Source organism: Penicillium roqueforti (assembly GCF_015533775.1).
Source record: "Penicillium roqueforti strain LCP96 04111 chromosome Unknown scaffold_07, whole genome shotgun sequence".
NCBI classification, from domain to species: domain Eukaryota; kingdom Fungi; phylum Ascomycota; class Eurotiomycetes; order Eurotiales; family Aspergillaceae; genus Penicillium; species Penicillium roqueforti.
Window position 1 is genome coordinate 724,958 of NW_024067571.1, and position 24,792 is coordinate 749,749.

The 24,792-nt window shown below is 48.7% G+C and overlaps 10 protein-coding genes across 10 annotated transcripts; 3 read left to right on the top strand and 7 right to left on the bottom strand.

Moving 5' to 3' along the window:
* Nucleotides 1–919: 919 nt before the first annotated feature.
* On the bottom strand, nt 920–1,618 carry LCP9604111_4070 (SIMPL domain-containing protein; the record flags this gene model as incomplete). The annotated part of the gene is made up of 1 exon (XM_039071729.1): nt 920–1,618. The coding sequence occupies one exon, from the start codon at nt 1,616–1,618 to the stop codon at nt 920–922; it is 699 nt and encodes a 232-aa protein (XP_038930154.1).
* An 881-nt stretch (nt 1,619–2,499) lies between these two features.
* On the top strand, nt 2,500–3,298 carry LCP9604111_4071 (uncharacterized protein; the record flags this gene model as incomplete). Its single annotated transcript, XM_039071730.1, has 2 exons — nt 2,500–2,647; nt 2,709–3,298. 2 exons carry the CDS (start codon nt 2,500–2,502, stop codon nt 3,296–3,298), a joined length of 738 nt encoding a protein of 245 aa, XP_038930155.1.
* A 900-nt stretch (nt 3,299–4,198) lies between these two features.
* On the bottom strand, nt 4,199–5,113 carry LCP9604111_4072 (N-acyl homoserine lactonase family protein; the record flags this gene model as incomplete). The annotated part of the gene is made up of 1 exon (XM_039071731.1): nt 4,199–5,113. The coding sequence occupies one exon, from the start codon at nt 5,111–5,113 to the stop codon at nt 4,199–4,201; it is 915 nt and encodes a 304-aa protein (XP_038930156.1).
* Nucleotides 5,114–5,531: 418 nt separating this feature from the next.
* Nucleotides 5,532–7,361, bottom strand: LCP9604111_4073 (Zn(II)2Cys6 transcription factor; the record flags this gene model as incomplete). Its single annotated transcript, XM_039071732.1, has 3 exons — nt 5,532–7,095; nt 7,149–7,219; nt 7,269–7,361. 3 exons carry the CDS (start codon nt 7,359–7,361, stop codon nt 5,532–5,534), a joined length of 1,728 nt encoding a protein of 575 aa, XP_038930157.1.
* A 2,057-nt stretch (nt 7,362–9,418) lies between these two features.
* LCP9604111_4074 (Ldh family oxidoreductase) lies at nt 9,419–10,507 on the top strand (the record flags this gene model as incomplete). Its single annotated transcript, XM_039071733.1, has 1 exon — nt 9,419–10,507. The coding sequence occupies one exon, from the start codon at nt 9,419–9,421 to the stop codon at nt 10,505–10,507; it is 1,089 nt and encodes a 362-aa protein (XP_038930158.1).
* A 784-nt stretch (nt 10,508–11,291) lies between these two features.
* Nucleotides 11,292–16,241, bottom strand: LCP9604111_4075 (putative serine/threonine protein kinase (Kin4); the record flags this gene model as incomplete). Its single annotated transcript, XM_039071734.1, has 8 exons — nt 11,292–12,835; nt 12,893–13,187; nt 13,236–14,482; nt 14,575–14,580; nt 14,646–14,780; nt 14,929–14,990; nt 15,061–15,177; nt 16,129–16,241. The coding sequence occupies 8 exons, from the start codon at nt 16,239–16,241 to the stop codon at nt 11,292–11,294; spliced, it is 3,519 nt and encodes a 1,172-aa protein (XP_038930159.1).
* A 1,413-nt stretch (nt 16,242–17,654) lies between these two features.
* Nucleotides 17,655–18,858, bottom strand: LCP9604111_4076 (uncharacterized protein; the record flags this gene model as incomplete). Its single annotated transcript, XM_039071735.1, has 3 exons — nt 17,655–18,338; nt 18,391–18,542; nt 18,594–18,858. 3 exons carry the CDS (start codon nt 18,856–18,858, stop codon nt 17,655–17,657), a joined length of 1,101 nt encoding a protein of 366 aa, XP_038930160.1.
* Nucleotides 18,859–19,147: 289 nt separating this feature from the next.
* LCP9604111_4077 (uncharacterized protein) lies at nt 19,148–19,917 on the bottom strand (the record flags this gene model as incomplete). Its single annotated transcript, XM_039071736.1, has 3 exons — nt 19,148–19,723; nt 19,774–19,838; nt 19,911–19,917. The coding sequence occupies 3 exons, from the start codon at nt 19,915–19,917 to the stop codon at nt 19,148–19,150; spliced, it is 648 nt and encodes a 215-aa protein (XP_038930161.1).
* A 559-nt stretch (nt 19,918–20,476) lies between these two features.
* On the bottom strand, nt 20,477–22,063 carry LCP9604111_4078 (senescence-associated domain-containing protein; the record flags this gene model as incomplete). Its single annotated transcript, XM_039071737.1, has 2 exons — nt 20,477–21,372; nt 21,427–22,063. 2 exons carry the CDS (start codon nt 22,061–22,063, stop codon nt 20,477–20,479), a joined length of 1,533 nt encoding a protein of 510 aa, XP_038930162.1.
* Nucleotides 22,064–22,484: 421 nt separating this feature from the next.
* On the top strand, nt 22,485–23,303 carry LCP9604111_4079 (Ser/Thr protein phosphatase superfamily; the record flags this gene model as incomplete). Its single annotated transcript, XM_039071738.1, has 1 exon — nt 22,485–23,303. The coding sequence occupies one exon, from the start codon at nt 22,485–22,487 to the stop codon at nt 23,301–23,303; it is 819 nt and encodes a 272-aa protein (XP_038930163.1).
* Nucleotides 23,304–24,792: the final 1,489 nt, after the last annotated feature.

Genomic DNA, 24,792 nt, shown 5'->3' on the forward strand with positions numbered 1-24,792 from the left:
CAGCATTTTGGACAAAGGCGAAATAATACCCCTACTTTGGTGACTATAGTGATACTACGATAGGTTCCTTCTATGCTAGAATAGGATAGTCCATCCGAGGCCGGGCCGGGGCTGGGCCGAGCCGCCGGCGGAGGCCCGGCGGACTCCCGGCGGACTTCTGATATCCGTGCCCTGTCCTCCTTCTAACTTGGGATTCACCCACCTCCACAGGGATCTACTAGCGTCGTCGCCGCAATCGCCCCACCTATGGTACCTGCCTCTTTTCCTTCTAACCCTAAAGCAGGTAAACAAACTATCAAACGATCTTAAGATGACATATGGCGTATGCAGGCATATGTCATCTTGGCCATATGTCATCTTGTTCTTATATATATAAAATGACCACTCCTCTCATTATGTGACCATGCACCTTGACCTGAACAGTGGATTTTCTGCCAACGGACCCGAGTAAGGACACCTTCCCGTCCGGGAGTCTGTTGGGACACCCATTCCAAGCATTACGAACAAAGTGGCCCAAGTTCCGGAGTACGTGGTGCAATGGTGACAGAAGCAAGTCATACACTCGGGAAGCTATTGCTATTGAGAGGGGCAAAAGTAGTCTTCTCTAAACATTGTAATGTAAATAAGTTGATTGCATGATTCTATTTCCGGAGGCTCCAGCACTATCATTTGGGAGGTCTTTAATGCTAGTTAACTAAGACTTATAACTAATGGAACTTGTGGTTTCTGTGACGATCTGGGAAGGATCGTACTTGCCAAACGGGCAGGAACGACCATGCTCTCGCCCTCGCGCCTTCCCAAACTGACAAACGAGATTAAGCGAGACAATGGCGAGTTTTGCATCGAATGCAAACTCAGGGACATAGAAGGGGAAGAACGCGCACATAGATAGTTTCTCTTTTTCTTTCCGTCCTCGTACTTAGAATGAGGTTTGAGGTGCACTGCGTGTAACAGTTTCAGCTTCAAAAGTGACACTGATCTCGCTTTCGACATCAATATCCTGAGGCGTGAGGTCCAGCGCCGGAGAGTCATCCCCAAAGGGAGTAGTACTATTGCAAGCACCCAAAAGGTGTCTAGTCCTGTAGGGACTCGCTTGTTGGTCGGAAATTTCCACCACGGAAACAGAGCATCCGAGCACTTCCGAGTAATCAGCAGCTTGTTGGATAGCATCGCGCAGTGCCAATTTGCGCGCATCTGAAGCCAGTCGTCTGCCGGTTTCGTCGGTGAGACCCCAATCCAGGCTGTCGATTTCCACCTTGGGATAAACCAGCAATTCTTCGATCGCGTGGTTCAACTCTGCGAAGTCCCGGAAGACGGCTTTGAATGATATACTGGCATGGTATGGGTTTGGCAAGGGCTGGTCGTGTCTACCTGTTGACTTTGTCCAGGTTCTGATGCTCGTGGATGAGAATTTTGTCATAGGGGCATCGGGCTCATTGTCGGCAGAGGGAAAGGCTGATTTGATCCAGGTTTGTAGGTTGGTCGATAGACTTGACACTTCCTTGGCGACTTTGTCTTGCTCGGAGCCATTTCCCTTTACTGAGAATCTGAGGGTGCCAAGTTCTGGGGCATGGGTGACGGATGATTTGCCCGTGACCAGTATTTTTAGGGGAGCCATGATGGTTTGTGAAGACTTGGTGTGTGAGAACTTTGGCGATATTTTGGAGTTGGTAAATATTTATAGGAAGCTGAAATCTATCAGCCCTGCAGGCAGCGATCTCCGCTCAGCCTCACGCCAAGCCCACAGCCCCTCTCTCGTTTATCAATTTTCAATACTTCAACCTATAATCTCCTACTTTATTTAGAGCGAGGCTTACTTCAGCAAAGATGCATCTGCAGCCTACTGGATCCCACTAGTCCCGGAGGTATCCGAAGATCCTAAGGATTTGATAATCAAAAATTGAATAACTAACTAAATCACTAATACCTGTTATTTCTCGATAACAACTTAGGAATCACATCTTATTCGTAAGGGCCCTGTTGTGATTCAACATCAGGCGACTGGGTCATTCAAGAGCCGTGTTAGAGCTATGTTACTATAACACACCTAGGGTCACTTATTGCAGTGGGGGTTTCCAGAGCAGGATGACTAAGCGGCTATGTGACATAAAAGCACTCCCGAGGCATAACTAGATAGCAACGCAGACACCTTTCCACTTCCATTCTCACTAGTCACCCCAAGGTGTTCTCCTCTCTAGCACCCTAATACTCCCAGTGACGACTCTGCTCTCACACTTGTTTCGCAGGCAGGGCTGTCGGTGCCCCTCAGTGGTCCCCTCTTCACTATATAGTTATTTCGCTTTCTAGGTTTATTATTGTTTATTGTGAATTATATACTGAGTACTTAAAGCCCAGCCAATCATTTCATTGTCACCCGTTTCAGCCCCCTGTCTTGAACAACATGACGCGAACCTTGACTAGTCTCCAACCCTCTTCATCAAATACTGAACTTACCAACCCTTTTATCCATATAACATTCTTTTCTTCCCTTGACTCGCCATGTTAGACGACACAGAAGTTATTATACACAGACATTACTGCCCCCCAGGGGTGAAGAAGGTCATCGCCTCGGGAAGCAGTGCGTTCATTGGAGAAGTGGATGATTTGACGGTCATGAAACTTCCTCTCGCCCCTGGCGGAGACATGAGTCGGCTCGAAATCTCGAGAAAAAGCTTTTCGAAATTGTCGGGTCCCATGAACGATCATAGGATTCAGGGGCTTCTCCGACAAGGGGCTCTACCTCGAGCGAGCTGTAAACGGAACCTTAGGCTACTATCTCCTCGAATCAGACAACACCCCCCCTTCGATCCAGCAGCAGTTATCCTGGTGTCGAGAGGCTACCGAGGCAGTTGCATGGATCCATGCTCAGGGCATCATTCACTGCAATATCCGGCCTGGAAATATTCTCCTCGATGAGGATCTTCATATCAAGCTGTCGGATTTCCAAGGGAAACAACTATCGAGCGATGGAACAGTACTGCTTGATGGAAGCGGGGAGCCCGTCAGATCCTATTGCCCTCGGGCCGATCCTTTTGATGCGGATGTCAAAACAGATCTCTTTGCGCTGGGTTGTACTATCTACTTGATCATGATGGGGTATTCGGTGTTTCCTGACATTGTCGATGGGGAAGATGGGTGGTATGAACAGAGGTTTGAAAAGCAGCAGTTCCCACGGGATTCACATGCGTGCAGTGCTATTACTTGGAAGTGTTGGTTGAAGGAATACGAATCCGCGGAGGAACTGCTCCGAGATATTGAGGTCGTCGAGAAGGGTCTTAGAACTGGTCCAGCTACATGACTTGATTGATGGCTGCCATCCCCTTCGATATATATTTTTCCTCTCACCTAGTTTTGCCAATCCTTCATATCATCTTTCTCTTCTCTTGCATGTTGCTAACTACTTTACCTTACGTATACCCGATCTCTATGGACCAGAATTTCGTCCAGAAGTTCTCCTAGTAGTCCGTCGTGGCAAATATCGCACAGGTACCATGAAAGGCTGTTTCAAGACTCGCTAGATCTAAGATATCCGCCTACACTATCTCGAATCCCTTTACGACGAGGGCCTTCGCCTTGTCGCTCTCGGTATTATGGGTCAGGCTACGGATATTCCATCCTCCGGCTTTCAGAAATGACGATACAACTGATCCCCCTTGCCCGCCTGTCGCTCTGACTATTACAATGAGCTTTTATGTCACGGTGGAATTTTGGGTTGTGAAGCGTTATATGCTACGTTATAGGGATTCTGAATATGTTAAATCTCCGGCTATTTTAATCTCCTATTGTTTCAGGTTATGCTTAATTATTGATTTCCACGGGTTCTTACCGAAAACCGGGTGGCGAGCGGCTCATGTTCTTTCGGCCATGATTTCGCCACTGGCTTTGCGCCGCTAGATGGAAGTCGGCAGTCGGTATCGGCTTTGCCACAGTGAGCTCGGTCCGAGTTCGGGTTTCTTTCCGCACTAAGAGTAGACCCTGTGGAGAAGGCAACTGTTGTTTCCATAATCGGCGGAGCTGGTGGCTTCAGATTTTCAGGATTCATACAGATAGAGCAGTATGCAGTCGGATATTATGCAGGCTACTTCGTTACAAAAGCGAAAATATTCTAATTTCTTCCCTTTCAGATACATTAGTCCGATATTAGTACATAGCTTCCTCCCTCAAATAACACAATATTGTACATGGTATTGAAACACGATCACTCTTTCTCAAGAGGCCGGTAGACTACTCGCTCAGCAAGCAAGCGAGGTGTGTTGATGTCATGACTAGGCAAGACAACCACATCAGTCTCCTTAGCAAACTGCTTGATAGTCTTCAGCGTTTCGTAAGCACGCATAGGGTCGTCATTAATCCCATCGGGCTGCTCCTTGTCCAAAAGGTCCAAGCCATATGTTGCGTCTCCAGGGAGGAAGTATGTAACCTGACTCTGTCCATCTTCCCCGTCGCCGTAAATCACCAGACTAATATGCCCAGGAACATGACCCGACGTATCAACGATGGCAATTCTACCATCCTCTGTCACAGGATAAGACTGCTTCCAGGGTCCAAGTGGTCTGTCCTGCAGGTCCACAATCTTCGGCGAGAACCCCTTTGGCCAATGATTGGGTGTGGCTCCCTCCATGCTTGCAAAGAGAGGATGTTCCCCAAAAGCATTCCAGTGCTCACGGCTGATGTAGATAGGTAGGTCAGGTGCCTCCGCAACCAGATCCTCTAATCCGCCCGCGTGGTCGTTGTGCAGGTGGGTCAGAATCACGGCTTTGAGGTCAGTCGCCTTGATTCCGAGCTTGTGAAGTTGCTCAAGGACTCCGTCTTGGTGCTCGATGATGAATTCGCTTAGGAAGCCGTTCAAAATAGCCAGTCGTGGGAGATATCCGGCGTCGTTGCAGCATGGAGATTGCCCGGTGTCCATGAGGAAGAGACCTTCGGGGTGGCGAATGAGGAATACCCCGACTGGCAATGGCTCAGTCCATGTTCTGTCGCAAATTGCTCGGAGACGTCGAAGAATCGGGATTTTGCTCAATGGTTGCGAGCGCATTGAGGGTCTAATGCGTACCGTTCCCGTTGTGAGGAACGTCAGTTGCACGCCTCCGGTGGTGTTCGGATTGGATGCCATAGTATATTTGTTCTTTACTAATGAGTGATCTGGAGGAATTATTTGAGATGAGAATCTTATGTTCAATTTATATAAAAGTCCTAGAAGAAAATATGCGACACAAAATGGCCGAAGCGGCAAACCCGAGAGCCGTAACTTTGCCGAGACACCAAATATCGAGTTCATCCGTCGGGGGAATTAATAGACCGTGTTTCTTTGATGGGGGCAATCCCTAACCTTTACACTGATTCTATAGAATAGTGAGATTTATCATTTGCCTACTAGGTTTGTATACCAGCGATAATTTCCTGAATGCTTCACCAATGTGCAAATAGAGAATAGATACACTAGAATCTAACTCTACGGTCTAGCTAGTAAGCCTAGTACTATGAACTTTCTATTAAAGCCAGTATTCACAGCAATATCATATTTCCGTATTTTAGAAGCTCATTGGACCGTCAAATAAAAAGGAAGACCAATCCATCGGCCAATCATTGCTATCTTCAGGCAAAGTGAGAAGCGCGTCCGGTGGTTGATTTTCGCTAGCTTCCGCAGTTCTTAGAATCCTAAGCATAGGGCAAAACCTCGAGGGGAAAGGGAACAACTGAGCTAGTTGAATTTGCCCAGACACCGGAAGAGCACCGCACGTGTTATCGGCTTGAGCGGGAACCGAATCTGCGCGCATATTGTTGAGACCGTTGATTTTGTTGAGTACAAAAGTAGCGGAGGTATGCTTCTCCCTCATAATTTCCAGCACCTGTTTGCTGATTCTGAGCTCCTCGTCGCGGTCAGGATTCAATACATCGCTGTCTCCGAAAGCTCGCGGGATTCCGGCGACGAGGTTAGCCCAAGTATGCATTGCCAGTAGGTATTGGACATCCTCGTGATAGAGAATCTCCTCGTATAGCCGCGAAATACAAGATGAAGCAGCCATTGAAGCGTATTTGAACAATGACGGGTTATCCCGGCGGCCAAGGAAGCATGTCAAAATGACAGTCACTAGGTAAAATATATGGAGCTCAGCGACAGCGCGATTGTATGGTTGCCTAGTTTCGACGTCGAACAATTGGCTTTCGAGGGGCAGCTGTTCTCTCCACACTCTCAGGCCATCCAGGTTCAGATACACCTGCTCTGATGAGGCCTTGTCAACTCTGGCCAGGTCAACAACCTTCCTGAGTTTTGTACAGAGAACTGTTAACTGACAGAAAACGCGTGATCCGAGATCGACATGTTTGAAGTCACTGGGAACAGGCAGTGGCACAGAGGTTTCCAGGGGAAACATTCCAGGACGCCCACAGCAGGCCGTCTGCAATGTATCGTTGATAAAGAGATACCACCACATCCTGCGCGCTCTTCCTGAATCCTCTAATCTGCTGTAAGTCTCATTCTCGTGCAAGTGCAACTGAATCGCGAGTCGGATTGCCATACCAGCCCATTGCCACGGGTTGTCTAGCACTATCGCATCAGGAGAATATGGGAACCAGGTGCTGAGGATGCAAAGAGCGCTGAGCATATTCAATGGAGCTGGATCGTGGTTCAGAAAGAGCAATGTTCTGATCCGCCCGTAAATGGCAAACGTGGTCCACTCGGCTGGCCCTGCCGTTTGACGCATGGTACTTCCCGCGAAACACAGGCATTGCTGTAACAAAGTAGAGGTTTCTATCTCGGACTGCCCACGATCTAAAACTGGGACGAAGTAGAACAGCTCACGGAAATAGAAATCGGTAAGCGCTTGGGCGATGATGGGGGATGGAAGACGACAAGCTTGGCTTATGTCTAGGATGAGCTGACTGCCATCGATGGAATTCGGCTGTTGCGAGCCGTTGACAACCCCAGGTCCCACACATGTTATATCCCGACGGCCAAGATGACGAAAGGGAGAGGGTGCTTCCTGTGCTGTGCTCTCCTGTGTCACAGGGACTGCTCGGCTTGGCGACGGGATACTTGTATGTGACGAGTAGAGCGAAGCGTGGAGGGCTCTCCTTCGCTTTCCAATGTGAGGTCTATAACGTCAGCCTATAGGCCTCGGGAGATATGTATCATTACGCAGTCTTACTGACACGTATAGCCTATACGCTCGCAACGGCTACATTTACCACTTCGCCGGCCTTCTAGGTCGCAACGGATCTTCATCGCTATCAGTATTGATAGGAGCTATTCATGAAGAACAACATACCTTGCTACTGTGGCATCGGGTGCATACAGCATTCGCCCTAGGTTGCATATTTAACGATTTCGATAGTGCGTCGGCAAACGGGTGAATTTGCATGGTGGGATGTTTGCCGAGTACACGGCAATCGCCGCCCACAGCCGAGTATGATGTCATAGCGCAGTACATAGTCAATAGCAATCGCCAACTTTGTCTCGCTCCGAAAAGTTATGTTCATTAAGAGATGTAATTGGACGAAGATGGTAATCCTCGTAAATCAGATTTTGGACTGTACTATCCTCTCTGTCATTGCATATAGCCCTAATATGGAGATCTCGGTGGTCGGCATATCGGTATAATATACGGAGTACTTAACCGAATTACTCCAACATCTACTCTATAGTTAAGCTGAATGGATGCACTTTATTCTTCAAGCGACTCATGCGATCTTCGCAGTTGTTCCAGCACTAAACATGAAGAAATAATATTACAGCATAGGAAACAGGACGAATAAGAAACGAAATAATGAGGAGCAACAACCGTATCTCTCCATAATGGCCCTGAATGATGGATCCTGTAAAAGCTGTGTTGCACTCGGACGTTTCTCTGGACAGTATTAGAGCACTTTGGACATGATAGAGGCCACATGGTTTCGCTCGATCGGATCAGCATCGGGACGAAAGTATGCAATTCTAGAGGCAACATCAAGATCCGGATCAGGCGTTTGCGATTGGTCATACCAATAATCGAGTCCTCCAGGGTAAAGACCCTTCCACTTTTCAGGTAGTAGACCTAAACTCCTAACGAATCCACTTGAGTTCAGACTTGGCGCTTCCCCGTGAAGACGTTCAGGGGAACAATATTTCGAAGGGGGATAGCCTCGTTGAGTCACGCTATCGGTAAGCTTTTTCGCTAGGCCAAAGTCACCGAGAAAGAATTCCTCTGTGCGTAAATTCTCGGGGACCTTAACTGGCCGAGCAAACTACCCCTTCTTGCAAAGTTCGACATATGGTATAGCTAGCTTTAGTGGCCGACCGAGTGCCTCGTATTTCGCATTCCTATTGAGATGATGGAGAGGACGCATCCCCCACATACAGTTCCTCTCATTTAAATCTATAAATTGTTCATTAGAACGGAAAATGAATATAGTAGGTCGACTTCCCACGGTGCACAATTCTTCTTTATGTAGACTTTCCAAGGCTTCTAACAATTGGCGAGCAGCGAACATGCGGCTGGCCATTGGCATTTTTTCCATTTCAATAGGGACAATGCATGGACCCATTAAAGGGAATACTAGAACCCTATGACCGCTTCCAGGGATGAGAAAAGTCCCTAGATACATCACTAGGTGGGAAGTATCATGCACGTTTTGAAGGATTTCGTTCTGCATGCGGTATTCGTTCTCCCCCCAGTCCCCTAAAGACATGATTTTGAGGGCCACGTCCCTCTTATCATAGAGGTCATGGGCCATCTAGACAGTAGAGCCGCCGCCATGACCGATTTTATGTTCGACCAGACATCTCTCATTGAGGACTTCTCCGAGATAAACAGGGTAAAAAACGTTTGGTGTTTCTTTTATATCGTACTTATGCCAGGGCTCTGAGATTGCTTCGAGATCAAGCTCGTCGTTTTCGGTGCTCACAACGTCGCCGAAGTCTGAATCTGATAGATCATCAGGCAGCGATGGAACACTCATTTGGACGGGAATTCAATGCTGGAAGGGGTACTGATCTTGAATGTATTCAGGGGGTAAGCATTGAGGAGATTGGCGTTGGTTCCTACACCGACCGCCCTTGTTGGATGTGCATAGCGGCCATTCCTTGACTTAATTCTTATTGGCTTATACCATGCACCTTACCGTGAGTATGGAGTACTGTGTATGTCGTAGGATCAATAGATATCCGTAATGATCTCGTAGGCAGGCGCAACATCCTTTGTTTTTGAAAGGTTCGACAATATCAAGCTCTCAAACCCCATATATTCGTTATAGAATATACCCACCAAACCTCGGAAGTACTCCGAAATAGGGCTATACCCCTCATAAACCCGTGGGGCCCCGCATTTCGCAACACATCCGTCCCCGCGTCTATAAAAGAATCTCTACAGGACAACCCACACCCAACCCAGCTTCTAAAACAACAAAATCCCACATCAAACCCACCCAATCCAAATCCAAAATGTCCGACCAACCCAACGAACCCCACCAAACCCACAACATCAACCCCCCAGCCCTCCAAACCTTCATCAAACAAATCCTCATCGCAAACAACACCCCCCCACCGCACGCCGAAATAATCTCCAAATGCCTCCTATCCGCCGACCTCCGCGGCGTAGACACACACGGCAGCAACCGCATCCCATCCTACATAGAACGAATCCGGCAGAAAGCCCTAGACCCAACCGCAACACCCACAATCCAGCAAATAACACCAGCAGCAGCGCAAGTAGACGCGCACAACGGCTTCGGCTTCGTCGCCGCGCACGAAGGAATGAAACTCGCCATCTCAATGGCGCAGACCTTCGGCATCGGAATGGTCTCCGTCAAGCACTCGAACCACTTCGGCATGTCTGCGTGGCTGGTGCAGCAAGCGCTGGACGCGGACATGATGTCGCTCGTGTTTACGAATAGCTCGCCCGCGCTGCCGGTGTGGGGTGGGCGGGAGAAGCTGATGGGTGTGTCGCCGATTGCGTGTGGGGCGCCGGCGGGGCAGGGCAACAGACCGTTTATACTAGATATGGCGCCTTCGGTTGCGGCGCGGGGGAAGGTTTATAAGGCGTTGCGGCGGGGGGAGAGGATTCCGACGGATTGGGCGCTGGATAAGGATGGGGCTAGGACGGATGATCCGGCGGAGGCTTTGGGGGGTGTTATGTTGCCGATGGGGGGGCCGAAGGGGTCGGCGCTGGCGGTTATGATGGATGTTTTCTCCGGGGTGCTTTCTGGGTCGGCTTTTGCGGGTCATGTTACTAACCCGTATGACCCGTCGAGGCCGGCTGATGTGGGGCATTTTTTGGTGGCTGTTAAGCCGGATTTGTTTATGACTATTGAGGAGTTTAAGGGGAGGATGGATTATCTTTATCGGCGGGTTGTTGGGTCGGAGAGGATGGATGGTGTGGATCGGATTTACTTCCCTGGGGAGATTGAGATGATTACTGAGGAGAAACGGTTGGCGGAGGGTATTCCTTTTACTACGGCTGAGATTGAGAGCTTGAATAGGGAGGCTGATCTGGTGAAGGTTGAGCGGTTGAAAGTACCTACCCTGGAATAGGTATTCTGATGTTAATCATGTTACACTACATCAACTACAAGCAGCTTAAGGGAGATATAGAGTCTTCCGCTTGATAACGAGGTATATTGGAGCTTCCCAAGTAACAATGTACTGACCACATTTGTTGTAGTCAAGTAATAGAGTATGAGAATAGCAATAGAATAGGAAGGCCTCAATAACTTCCAGAAACATCCACCTTAAAGGACAAAGCCACACATTAAGGTACATAGACATAGACAGAAGAATGGAAATAATGTCACAATTGAATTATCGTGGACAGAGCCTCTCATAGAGGAACAAATAAAAGCTAAGAGGGGACAATGAGAAGCGAAAAAAAAGGTTCAAGAGAATAATAAAATGTTCTGAACAAGAACACGGATGAGGTCTCACTTTACAGCCAGAGATAATAGTAACAGTAGAAGGGGAATGCAAATCACATATTGGGGTAAAACGGGGGGAACAGCGAACAAAAGCGAAACATTAGGAGCAAGGAAAATGTAGCTAGACAAAGGAAATAAAGAAAATGCTAGATAATTAATCAAACACCCGACGGATGAAGAGGAATCGCTCCATGCATAAGAAGGGAACAAAAGCAGGGTATCACGGGGTATCCAAACAACCTCGCTGCTCTTTCAAGCAACTCAAAAGAAGCATCAGAATGATAGGGTTTGAATCAGCTTCTAAGATCAAAGCTCAAGCCGCAAGAGTGCTTGATCGGTCCAATCTCCGCGGTCAGTCCGTTTGAGATAGAATATTGCTTTTTATCTATTGGCTAAACCGTAAATCAACGGTCATCGCCGCCGCGGGACTTGGCGCGTCTTCGGAAGAAGTCCATGACTTTGCGTGCAGCCCCCGAGCTGCCGGAATGGTGAGACCCGTCGCGCTCATATTCGTAGGCGTCCGCGAATTTGCGGTGGCTTTTCTGCAAAACACCCGGCCCACGGCCTGACCGGCCAACCTGCGTCGACTGCCTAGGCGCGCTGTCATATGGGCCATTGTAATCATCGTAGTAGTTTGGTTTAGATGAGTGATTTTGTTGATCAATGCGGTCTGCAGAGTTCTGGTAGACTTCCTCAGGCGAGGGGACTCCAAAGGAACCACTTTGGTAGTCAAATTGAGATCCCAGGTCTGCAAACTGTTGATCAATCTGGGCCTCATAGCTAAGCGGCTCAGGTTCGGTATGAACATCTTCGCCGGGTCCCTCGTCAACTATCCCCATAGCTTCTTGCGTGCCATAGCTTGTCGCCCGAGAGCGACCCTGCGAGGGGCCGGCAGGGCCCGAGGTAGGGCGTTGCGGGACACGGGGGTCCACGGGACGAGGGATCTGCGAGGGTTCTTCGGGAGTCGGAGCCCGGGTATTAGAGAAACCGCGAAATGAGAAGGATTGCGGGAGTAATGAGAATCGACGAGGACGGTTTTCCGCGCCAGACTCGCTTGTCTTGCGGTTATGGGGGTATTGCATCGAGCGGCGGGAATCCACAGACACTCTGGAGTTTTCCCTCGGTAGAGGCTCCTTCATGCTGACAGGAGGATAACGCTTGTCTTGCTTTGTACGAGTGGCATTAGACTGCGAACGACCACCCAATATTGAACCAGAACGACCGAACAGTTTCTCGCCCAGGCTGGAAACAGTATTGGACCTCTTGTGGCCTTTTGGCGGCTCTTGTCGGGGAGTAGTGTTAAAGGTGGCAGGCAATTGCTGGTTCTGGGTGCTTGCACGACGGATAGATGTGCTCGATCCCTGTGCAGGATCCTGTGGAAGAGCAAATTGCCTGCTCTTGGGCTGTGCTAGGCGGCCTTCTGTGTTAGTTGCGGTAACAGTAGGAGCCACCGGCTGTCCATAGGAGCCGCGAGAAGGCAAACGACCAGTGTTTCCAAAGGAGCTCATAGAAGTACCAGTGGCTGGCCGATGCCCTTGCGACATCCCACTCGTCTGCGACCCCGTCATGGCTGCGTGGTCCGAGGCCGACCGCGGCAAGTGCCCTGGAAGTGGCTTGTTCAGGTTGAGTGGTGCAGTTGCAGGCTCTGTGGGTTGTTGCGCTGAAGCTGCGATCTGGGCCTCAGATGGGGCCGGGACTCGGCTTCGTGATGCAGACGTTTCCACCGGAGGTTCTCCTCGGGTCGTTTGTGATTGAGGAGCAACGTATTCGACTTGGACCGTTCTCCGCTTGGCATCGCGGGGGGTTCTAGACTTTTCGGACGGCGGGTCTTGAGAAACATCTCCAGCATGATGGTTCAAGCCACCAACAGCAGGGGCGTGCTGATGTGTCTTCGGTGGTTCGCGCACTGAAGCACTACGGACAAGAGGCGGTGCTTCCTTTTGGGTTTCTATAGCCTTATGTGAGTAATTCGAACATTGACCACCCACAGAGAGCAGGTCCTTACCAGATGGGATCGTTGTATTCGCAATGTCCACAACGTTTGTCGTACTACTTGTGATATGAGACACAACATTCGAGAACTCGCTGAGCCAGCTGTGACGGGCAACCTCGAACAGGTCTGCACGTTTCCGGGGATCAGGAACCAGTATCCGTCTCAATAAATCGCGCGCATGTGGCGTGACGTATTCCGGGAATGTGAGAGGAGTAGTGACGATATATTTGTAAAGGAGATTAATGTTGTCGCCATCTGGGTTTGCTGGGTCGTCATCGAAGGGTAGGTATCCCGCCAGCATGGCATACTACAACAAGTTAGTTGAGTCGGATTCTGTCTGTAAGAAAAGACTTACCAAAATTACACCACAGCTCCACACATCCACCTTCCGGCCTGTGTATAAAGAATCGCTCACGACAAGCTCGGGGGCTGCATAGCAGGGACTACCACAGCTGGTCTGCATAAGATCGCCTCGCCTTAGCCCATTTGGACCAATCTTGTCTAGTCGCTTCCGTTTGACGTATTCTTTGTTGGTCAAGTTGTACTCCATTTCCTCGTCTAAAGGATCCACCGGGTCGAAGGTGTTGGCGAATCCAAAGTCAGTAATGATGATGTTGCGATTCCGATCGAGTAGCAAGTTCTCCAACTTGAGATCACGGTGCACAATACCCTTCTTGTGCAGATAACCAACACCGGACACCAGCTGAGCAAACAGCCGGCGTGCAGAATTATCCTTGAGATATCGATTATTTAAGATGTAATCAAACAGTTCACCTCCCGACGCGTATTCCATGATGATACCAATGTGACGGTCAGTTTCCACCATCTCGTGGAGGCGCACAATGTTGGGGTGCGCCAGCTCACGCAGAATGGCGATTTCACGGTAGATTTTCGGTAATCGGCTGGGGTTGGTCCCCAGTGTGTCTCTTCGGATGAGCTTGATTGCTACCTGGAGAGTGCCATCGCGCTTCCATCCCAGCTTGACCTTTCCAAACTCTCCCTCGCCGAGGGTTTGTCCGAGAATGTACGAGCCGAAGGTGGTTTCCTTGCGTTTGACAACGTTCCCATTATTGTAATCATGCCGACTTCGAGGCCCACGAGCCTCCTCTTCGACGCTACCCGTAGAGGCATTTTCTGTGGCGGGTCGTTCTCTCTCGTCCATACCATAGTCACTAGGTAGCACAGACTTGGCCTCCGAACTTGGTTCTTTTACACGGCCAGGGATGTCCACTTCTGAATCCGTCCTTGATTGTACTTCACGAGATGTGTCCTCAGGCTGCCTCCGTGATCTGCCATTTCGGTCATCGCGCGTGCTATCGCGCGTGCGATCACGGGTGTCTTTTCGATCGGACCTGCTCTTGCCTTGTCGAGAGCTACTCGTTTTCTCTGTAGAGGTTTCATTTTGAGTACGGCGACTGGAAGAGGTCCTCGGGGGAGGAACCGGCGGTGAACCTAGCATGTCGGGATAGGGTGCGCGCGCATTCTTCTGGGCTGGAGATGATGTGGTCGATACTGCAGAGGCATGAGCGGGGAGTGGCACGGCCTGCTGATGAGAAGTGCTCATAGCCGGAAAAAGCTGTTCGGGACCGGCCTCAGAAACGGCTGTTGGAGATTAGCAACCTATTTATCAAATGGAATGGTTTGGTGGACGGGTACGCGCTGTGAGGCAATTTGCATCACGGCCGATAGCATACCTTTGTCTAGTAGATGCGCAAAGCCTTACGAGACTTGCTGTGTGACGGTCCGAGGCAGCTTCTGCGGGCACTCGTTGACACGATTCTGGTATCAATTGCGATTGGCACAATTGGCGCGAGGGAACACAATGCCCGGCGGTGTTTGGCAAAAGTCGGGAGGTTGGGGCGACCGGTCGCACTCGCCAAATGACTCTGCAAAGCGCGCTCTGTAGACATTGGGCCATGGGTCAGCTTGAATATTTCCCCAGATGCTTATCGATAATCGCCAAAAATGTGCCTTTTCACCCAAGAATGGGGGGGTGGGCAACTGACAGCAGGAGATCCGATCGGAGGAATGGGGGGGGACTAGCTTACGACCAATCGCGCAAAAACCGTTAGATGATGGTTGAATATCACCGAGGACACCAGGTCGCGAGCTTGTTCAGGTGTCAAGACGCGTCGAAAAACAACAAGTTTCTCGAAAAACGAAAGGAAAGCTAAAGATACCTGCGCTGCAGTACTTCAAGAGTTCCCCTCCAGACCCACGACTTGGGGTTTGCGGTCGCACGTTGTCCAAGGAATCGAGCAAACGCGGTAACAAATGTCTCGGACGCGATTGCGGACCTGATCAACAGAACTCTGATTCAATTGCGACAACAGATGAACATTGTCGAAAATAGGATTACTGAGGGGCGCGGACAGGGGTCGCGAGGGGAGGAAAAAGACGGGAAACACCGGTCGGGGGATCCGAGTCGAAAAAGGGGGCAGAAGAGACCTCCAAAGAACAGAATCAAAGAAACAAGAAAACACAGACCAAAAGAAAAAAAAAAAAAAAAGGCCCAAAGGGTAGAGGGAGAGGCCGGATGAGAAGGTGAAGAAGGAAAAAAGAGGAGGTAAGATACGACTGGTAGTTTCTGTTAGTCTGGGGGAGGCGGGTCTTTGGCTCTTGAGCCTTGGATGAGGGTTTGACTGATATGATACGGGGATGTTTACATGCAAGTCTACGAGCTACTTGGTATTATACTATGAATTGGACTATCTCTATCTTGTTGTATCTTGCTAAGATCTGAAATAGAGAAGCTATACTACATATACCGAGTCTGTACATAGGCCAAGGACTGTTATGATACATCAGGACAAAGACAAACTAAATCCTGTATGAAGAGTGGATAGATTAATTGCCCATATATTGATCTCGAATCCCTTGCGCCAGTAACCTGTGCCAAAAAGGGCTCGAGTCCCGAGAGATCCTCGCATGTGCCAAAGAAGGGAGAGAAGTGTATGGCGTTACAACGTCCTCTGTGGATATGCCCGAAATAATAGTAGCATGACCATTGACCGGGCGCTAAATTGCTCGGTTTCAAGCGAAAGATGCAAAAAATAATAAATAGGGGGTTGCACCGGCTGTTTCGAATCCTCATAGAGTGGACACTTGGGACGATCGTCATTATTAACCTCTCTCAGAACGGAAGCCCAGATCTCGGGTTTTTTCTCCTTCTTCATTGGTCCAGCCTACTTAGCATCTGAATTAAATCAATGTTACTACTAGATTAATTATAACTATTTTTAATAAACTCAATGTTGTTGACTTGATCAATCCCAGACTCAAAAGATCCAGAGATTAGATATAAGAATAGCGTGCAGTAGTTCACCTCCCTAGCTTGATCCTGACAATTAGCGCTCACCATAGTGGACTCTCGCTTCGGGCTTTAACGCTTTGAAGCTACGGAGGACTCCGTATGGGGGTAATACGCAGATTGAAGAGGGGCCATAGCCCGAACCCTGGAACCATCCAACCACGGTAAGCATAGCAAGAACCATGGTCGGATCCCGATCTGTTCGAATTTTATATCCAACTGCGACCTTGAAAATCATATAATCTTGGTCAAAATGGAGTGCACACCACTCGATGCGGTGCCTGGATAGTCCGGCCTGCAAGACTAAACCTTACTCTATCCACTTATCCACTGTCTCCATCAATATACGGAGTACATATCTGCATGCAGTACGGAGTAATTGATGCTCAATCCACTCAATCACCCACAGCTTTTCTACTTTTTTGACAGCCCCCGGATCACCAATACTCCAGACGTAAATGTCAAGCGTTTGTGACTTGATACTCATGTGAGTGCTGATCGCCCTCATTGGACAAAGCCACCACGGTGGGCCGTGGACAACTGTCAATCGATGCGCTGGCAGTTTTTGCCTCTACAACGTTGTATATCATCATCCAATCAATATCCGATAGATCGTCCAGCGGCAGCTGGCAACGCATATGAGCAACCCTGTCTAATGGCTATCATTGCCCTCGCCATAAGCCCGAAAATGCAAAACAATGCAAAAACGGGTTGGAAATAAGAATTGAATATCTTTTTTTTGGCCAAATTCTAGTTATAGGAGTGACTTGGCTTTGTTGGTTGTTTATAGAGTAAACCGCGTACCTGGTTTGCCGTTTTGGGTTGTTGGGAGTCATTTCTCGAATAATCATTTACTCTCTAATTTCGAAATTCGTTTTAATGGATATCTGTACGAAGACAGACAGCACAATTTACATCTGCCTCGTCTACCCTGACATCCAAACGGTCGCATCTCAGCAGCAGAGATCCAAGCTCATGGCTGTTGGATCTTCCAGAACACCCGAAGGCATCCTGGAAGACCCCGGTCGCAGAAAGACCGGAAGTCACTCATATAGGAATCAAACGAAAAATTCACATATTTTCGAAGGTCAGATTCGACATGTATTGTTATCACCTAAGCGAAATGAAACCTAACCCATACGTCCATCCTACTCTAACATACCAGTATCAAGACAAACCGAAACCAGTCACTCCGTCAGGAAGGAGGATACCCAGAGAACGCTGTCAGAACAAAGACAAAACAGAAGCTAGCCACAGGAAGCCTAGAGAACGCTGTCAGGAGCAAGGCAAGGCCACAGCCAGCCACACCGTCAAGAGCGCGAAATATATCCATCACTCCTGGAGAAAAGGACTGAAATCATTCTCGAAAGACACATTCTGTAGCTTTGAGGGCGACGGTGGCGCCTTGGTGGCTGGACGGAAAGGTATATTCTCGTGGAGCATAGCTTCTTTCTAGATAGGGGATCAAGAGCCTGAACGGACGGAAAAGCCACCATCAGACTCATAAGCACCATCTCCGTCCTCGTCTCTGCCCCGCATACAAGCAATGCGAGCCAAATGCCACCTCAGTTCCAAAAGTTCCATGGAGGGCAGTGGCCGTTCATACTTATTGTCCGTCTTGACCGTGAAGACATATCCCGAGGGGATTCTAACTCCCGTCTCTATATGGAAAATGAAGTTATTGTTCCCAGGGGTCTCGCGAGGTCGGTACTTTGGATCCTGGTATGGGTTCTCCATAACCGAGACCATCTCACCCCGATAAGTATTTTCCAACCCCGGGAGGCTCTCTTTAAGAGGCAGCCAATGAAACGCGATTTGCATTTCTGTTTGGTCTTCACTGACCCAAATAGGGCGGAGTGCACACATCGCACGATCCCAATATTTCTGCACCTGGATATCCAGAGTGATCTGGTTATAAAGTCGCTCCGTGTCCATTATGCCCTCAGACACCAAGAGGCTTTGCAGCCTGTCGACTTTCTCATCGCCCCAGAAAGCACTAAGCCAGGCCCAGCACTCATATTGCGTGAGGTACAGACTCCGAGCACCGTTGAGCTTTTTCGGTATGATATGGGCACTCTCAATCAATGGTAGTCCACGCTTCGTCACTACGCAATGATAACCATCACGGTTAGCACTCTCGGATGGGAGCTAGAAGACCGTATTAGCACTATTTCCTCTTTGTGATTTCTGATGAACTCACATCCACCGTGTTCTCGTGCTCTGGCGTAGATGGCTTGCTAGAGGAGCCAGTGTTGGGCGAGCTGGATCGACCGCGTTCACTAAGACCCAGCCGAGGCGCAGAACCTTGGGGTTCTTCTCTGCTGGCTGCAGTAGTCTGCCCCTCACAAGCCCCTGAAGAATAGTTAGTTTAATATTGTAGATATAACTTGTGGATCCACTCACAAATACCAACAACGTCGTACTGGTTGGAGAGCACCCTCAAGTCTCTTGCGCGGAGCTTTTTCGCGACTTTGGTTTGCGCATTGGCCTTCTCCTGTAGAGTACTAATATCACTGAACCATAAGGCATAGAGATTCTGCTGCGGGATCATGGCCAATCCTGGGTCATCCTGAACGATCTGCTGGATGAGGCTATGACGAGTGGGGTCTTCAAACTCCGAAAAGATATGCAGAGGATCTGGCTGACCATCTTCAATACGTGATTCCATGATAAAAAGATGTCTGGAGAGTGATGATGAGAGGAAAGAAACAGAGAGTGGAAAGCCCCAACTTTACTACGTTGTATACTCTCTAGGTAGGCACCTTGTGGGGCCGCTATTATATGTATTGGGGCGCGTCCCATTTCTAGCCAATAGAATTGAAGGGATATATTACGTAAGGCGACAGCAAACGTCCTGAATAACTATGAGGGCAAGGTCAAAAAGGACAACGCGCTATATCTTCTTTGGTGTCTTATTTGTGTCTCTTGTTATGCCTTGTGGTATTAGCCTGGCCTTGTTAATAATTTATCACTGGGAGGCGACGCTCTTCAATCAAGGCAAATCGGAGCTCATCCAGTATTGAATATATCTCTGGATCTTCTAATTTGAGGGCATGGTAAAACTTTCTGTAACCTTCTTGCAGCTTGTTTTCATCCAAAATATCCGTACCGTTAACATACTCCAATATATAGCTCAGAATAGCTAGCCAATAAGTCTCGTAAGAAGAGTCGTAGTCACGGCAAAGTAATAGAATCAGGGCCTCACAATATTTCACAGCAGAAGGGATTTTCACGGTACAAGGACACGATAAGAAGCGTCCTCGGCCACGACCTAGAGATGCCGATAGGAGTCGATCGTCCGACGCAATCATAATATCTGGATTATTCTCCAAGTCAAACTCCCATAGTACATCAGATTTCCGATAGAGCGAGACCGCAACCTCATCATTAATATGCAGGTGCTTGAATGCCGGTGGCACTCGGTTTGCATCTAAGTGTGGACAGCCTAAGCTGTTACAGGGCAAAAACCCAGCACTCTTGAGTGAAGAGAATGCGACTTGGGTAAGATCATCCGGAGTAACAAAAGCTGCTTCCTATTAGAATATTAGTAGACTGATCCGGCCAATCGAGATAAAATACTGACATCCACAATCGTAGGAACTCCATAAACAGTAAGTAGATAGTTGCCCCAAAGAAGGTTTGGGATACCTATTGAGACTGGAAAATTAGAAATAGACGAGATAAGATCATTGTCCAACTTTTATTCCGTGAGGTCGAAACCAGCCATCGTCGCTATGAAGGCTAGAGGAAGAAGGCTAGATAAAGAGGAAGAGGAGTTTGGATTTTTTTTTCACCTTGGCAAACAAAGAGGAGGGACTTCTTTGAAGGATGGTAACATGGACACAGACAATTCAACATGACACATGACGAGGTGTTGGCCAGGAAACGATAATACAAAATATTCCCCGCGATGGTTCCGCCACATTCAGTAAGTGAAAAGAAGCGATAGTTCAAAAGAGAAGCTGATTATAGTAACCATGCATCTACAGGATCCGATCAACTGAAAGAGAAAAGTAATTGTAGCTAAATATAGGCCTGCGGAGCGGCAAGGTCTGAGCACTAAAATGGAAGGGAAAGCCAAGAATGAGAGGAAATCAAGTACATAGGTATCAAAAAGTGTAAAATAGAAAAACCAAGAAGCTGCCAGCCTCAATCCTCAATCAAGAGCTTGCAAAAAGAGAAATCATGTCCGTCGTACCAAATCACAAAAATTAAAAAAAACCCAAACATCTCCTATACGAGATCTCGCACCTCCAAGCACTGTGACTAGCGCCAGCCCCCAGATTTTACCGCTTACCCCCTGACGTGGGCCCCCCCTTGAGGGACCTTGTCCCCGACGCACCATATGCAGGAGGCGGTGTGAGGGTAGGCGACGCACGCCGCACAACAGGGTCCCGGGCACCCAAGCTAGAAGGGCCCGAAGCAGACTGCACGGCGTTAGCCGGTACCTGGCCGCCGTCGCCACCGCCGACGACAACCTGTTGACCATCGCGCATCTTTCCAACGACCATGCCCTTGGCAACAGACTTCAATAGCGCGCGGCGACTGACACCGGTGGCGTCGATGTAAACCAATCCAACGTTCTTGATTCCGCCCGTCAGGTGGGTTGTCACGGCGCCTGCCTCATTTCCGTAACGGTGTTCGATCATGGAGCTGGCGGCGCCAGCACCGGAGAATAGCATGTTTCGGGCACTCTGCTCGATACCGTCGGCCAGGGTTGTAAATGCGATCATTGATTTGTTCAACACACCGGGCTTGTATTCTGGTGGTGGGTTGCGCCTGTCGAAGCCTTTATTCCGGCCAGATTCTTGCTTGCGTGCCAGTGACGCGCCTATGTTCTGTGCAACTCTTCCGACCTGTCCGACTGTGCGAGCAGAAATATCTGCTGCTCCGTTGGATAAATTGCCGACCTTGCGAATGCGCGCGTGGGTAGCGTCTGAGAATTTCAAAGGCTTGGGGTTCGGCTGTGTCTTCTTTTGGAAATTCTCCGCGCCACTCGCAATAGCACTTGCCAGATATGTTGATCCAGTCACTATCAGACGAGATGCTGTAGCCGAACTCTGAACGAGTGTCGAGTTCTTATATGCCGGATGCCGGGCCAATGACAGGTATTCTTCGGAGACATTGCTGACGCTGACTTGATTGCCTCCGCCTTCTGCAGGAAGTTCAATTCCTACCGGTCCTGTTCGATATTAGTCAGTTGCTGATTGACAGGTGACCATGGTTCAACACTTACTCTTAGAGCCAGGCTTCACGTCGGCATCCTCGACTACATTGTAGCCGTCTCCTAGCTCTCCGACCACACTGCCGTTTTCTTCGTCCACAAGCACAATTCTTCCATGTGCATCTCCTTGCTTTGTATCGGGTGTCCCGACATAACCCTCGCCGGGTGCGTAGTCGGCCGGGTTGTAAGCAGTATAGTCCTGAGCCTTCGGGTACGGGGTGCGCTCGAGGAATGCAGTACACTGCGCAAGGATAGATTCAAAGGTATCAATATCATCCTGAGACACATTGCTAGGGCCAGTTCCAATGCTAGGGAACTGGATGCGAATGAAAGCGCCAGCTTCGGGACCCATGTCCCAGCGGGGAATCAGATAACTGTCGGGAGCTTGGTGGAAGATCTGTGTGGTCGCCGGGATCGCAATATCGAGCTCAGGTGGGATGTATAGGTGAAGGTAGAAATCCTCTTCCGGTGAATCTTCAGGCCAATCTGTCCCAGGGCCAGCAGTGGCGGTGTTGGTGGGGACCATTAGCAGTGATAGGGTTTGAGCGCCGGACGGCGTGAGGTCCTGCTCTTCGCCATCTTGGATGTGGAAAGCACGGATATTATTGACGCTGTATAGCAGTCTGGGATCGTGTGCTGCGCTCGCCATCGTGTTGGTCGCTATCTTGTGTCTTTCAATATTGCCCGCAATATTAAGGTGTTGATAACGCGGTTATGACGTCGTATGACAATAGTTGATAAGCCGATGGAAAGAAGCTCAGGAACACCTCTAAAGACAACCTTGGAACAAAGAAATCAGGAACGTTGAAATAGGGGAAGGAAGGAGATAAATGTATTTTCTTGGCCAAGAGCCAAGGAGGGGTTCCTATGAGATCATCCATGTCTGGGCGCTTAGACAACTGAGGGAAGGAGGCTGTGTTACGCCACACTATGTATATCTGCACCGCCACATGTAACTTAGCCACACTTGGCGGGTCTTTTGGCATTGCATCTGGTTGGCTGGTGACTATCGCCCCCCAGACATTCATCCATAACATCAGCAACACTTGCCTCATTCGGTGTACGGCCAGATGTCCACGTTTCAGATATTGTCGGATTTACATTTAGAAAATCCGTCTGCCTATGATGTGTTCAATATCTCCCCGAAGGCGCCATATCTTGCCCTCCTAGGTGACATAGGAGTTGTCAATGACGCAGGCTTCATTACATTCATCGAGACCCAGTTGCGCCAATTCCAAATCGTTTTCTTCCTGTTGGGAAACCATGAGCCCTACGATTCAACCTGGGAGGAGACGAAGAAACTCCTTCATCAATTTTCGGCATCTGTTGATCGTCGGCGTTCAACAGAACAAGATGGACATCCGGAAACTATGGGTTCTTTCGTCTTCTTGGATCAGACTCGCTACGACCTCTCACCAGAATTGACTGTCCTAGGGTGCACACTTTTTTCGCGAGTGAGCGAGGCCCATAAGGAGCACGTCAGCTATGGTCTCAATGACTTTTACAACATAAAAGACTGGACGGTTGACGACCACACAGCTGCCCATGATGCAGACTTGGGGTGGTTAAATAGACAGGTTTCTCATATCGCTAGCTCTGAGCCGCATCGCAAGCTCGTGGTTTTTACACATCATAGCCCAGTCACTCAGGATCCGCGGGCGGTTGATCCAAGGCATGTAAACAGCTCGCTGTCGTCGGGCTTTGCCAGCAATCTCTCTAGACAGGAGGTCTGGAAGAGTCCGCTCGTAAAATTATGGGCGTTTGGGCATACGCACTTCAATGTCAATTACATTGAGGAGAGTACCAAGAAGATGGTGGTCAGTAATCAGCGCGGTTATTACTTTTCTCAGGCACCTGGATTTGATGGGGAGCTAGTAGTTAGAGTCTGATATCACATATCACGACCAATTTGCTCTTTATGGAGTGAGGTACAATATCATCAATCGAATGACAACACTCTGCTCACACATGTTATATATGGAAAAGTCGGTCAAATAGCCGTCTCAGGAACAAGTGCAGCAAATATGCTCTAGATATCAAAAACCGAGACAGACCAAAATGAAAGAAATGAACGAGCGGCAGTTCAGAAACTATAGTAGTAAGTCATTTCTCGCATCTTCATTACTTCCTCGGAATGATCTTCTTCGTTGCTCTTGTAAGATTGTCCCTAATAGTTCATTTCTAAATTTGATTTTATTAAAAGGGTTGTATATGTACAATTTATATCTGGGGTAAATCCACAAATCACCTAAATTTAAGCAAGTCATATAACGAAACATTTATAGAAATGAAAGCTTAGAAAAACGTAGAATAATCAAGGTTATAATCATACTCTAGGCAAAATGGAGGTGGCACACTCGCCTGATCGCGCCGGCTTTGCGAGCAAAAAATGAAACGGACAAAAAAAGGATGGACGGGCGGCGGATTGAACGCCGGACTTTTCGCATGCAAAGCGAACACTCTACCACTGAGTTACGCGCCCAAGTGAAGTGGAAGAATGGTATGTTTCAGGGTACATATAGTATTAAAGCAGAGGTTGCTTTTGGGGTGGAAGTGAAAGTTCGATATGGACGAGGTTTGGTTTGTTAGATTGCAAAACGAGAATAGATATCAAAGGCCATCTGGATTATTTATTAGATGCTATCAGTCCTATTGTGGTCTGTTAATTAGCAAGAAAATATTTGATGAATACCATAACTATCACAAGAGATCTATCCAGGTGCTCGTTATATATATGTAGGGAAGGAGGTCGGTCTTGACAGACGAGTAGAAACCGCGGAATGCCACACAGAAAGGTCTACAAACTGCATAGGGCAACAGTGAACACGCCAGAATGCATCAGGCTCGGGTCAACTAGGTAGCATTCCTAACAAATGATTCCTAGTCTCTTAAGATCCTGGAAATTGACGTTGGGTCGAGTGTACTCCGTCGCAAAAAGGTCATGATTCGACCCGTATCCGTCTTTGGGGCTGCGTGTATCTGTTCCATCTAAGGGATTATCTCTAGAGCCATAAATAAAGCTTGATACCTCGCCTGAAAGCTTGATGAACCTCCCCGGCCATATGCGATGGCCTCCCATCGCGATCGTAACGGTCGGTTTCGACGGTTGATCTCTCTCAGTCCAATCTAGTTCCTCTCACATCCTCTCCAGTAGACCAGTTAAACACAATTCATCAGAGGGGAACTCTGTCACGATTGGCACGATTGGCACTTGCGGGACTCGTACTTTCCCGTTCGGGATTGTGTGGTTGGTCGTACCTTCCTTCTGGGATAAACGAGAATAGGGCTTTGCCCCCGAAGGGGTATAAAGACCCCATTGTTGTTTTTACGTTTGTTTTTCTTTCTTTCCTTCTCCATACTTGATATTCGATCAGCAAT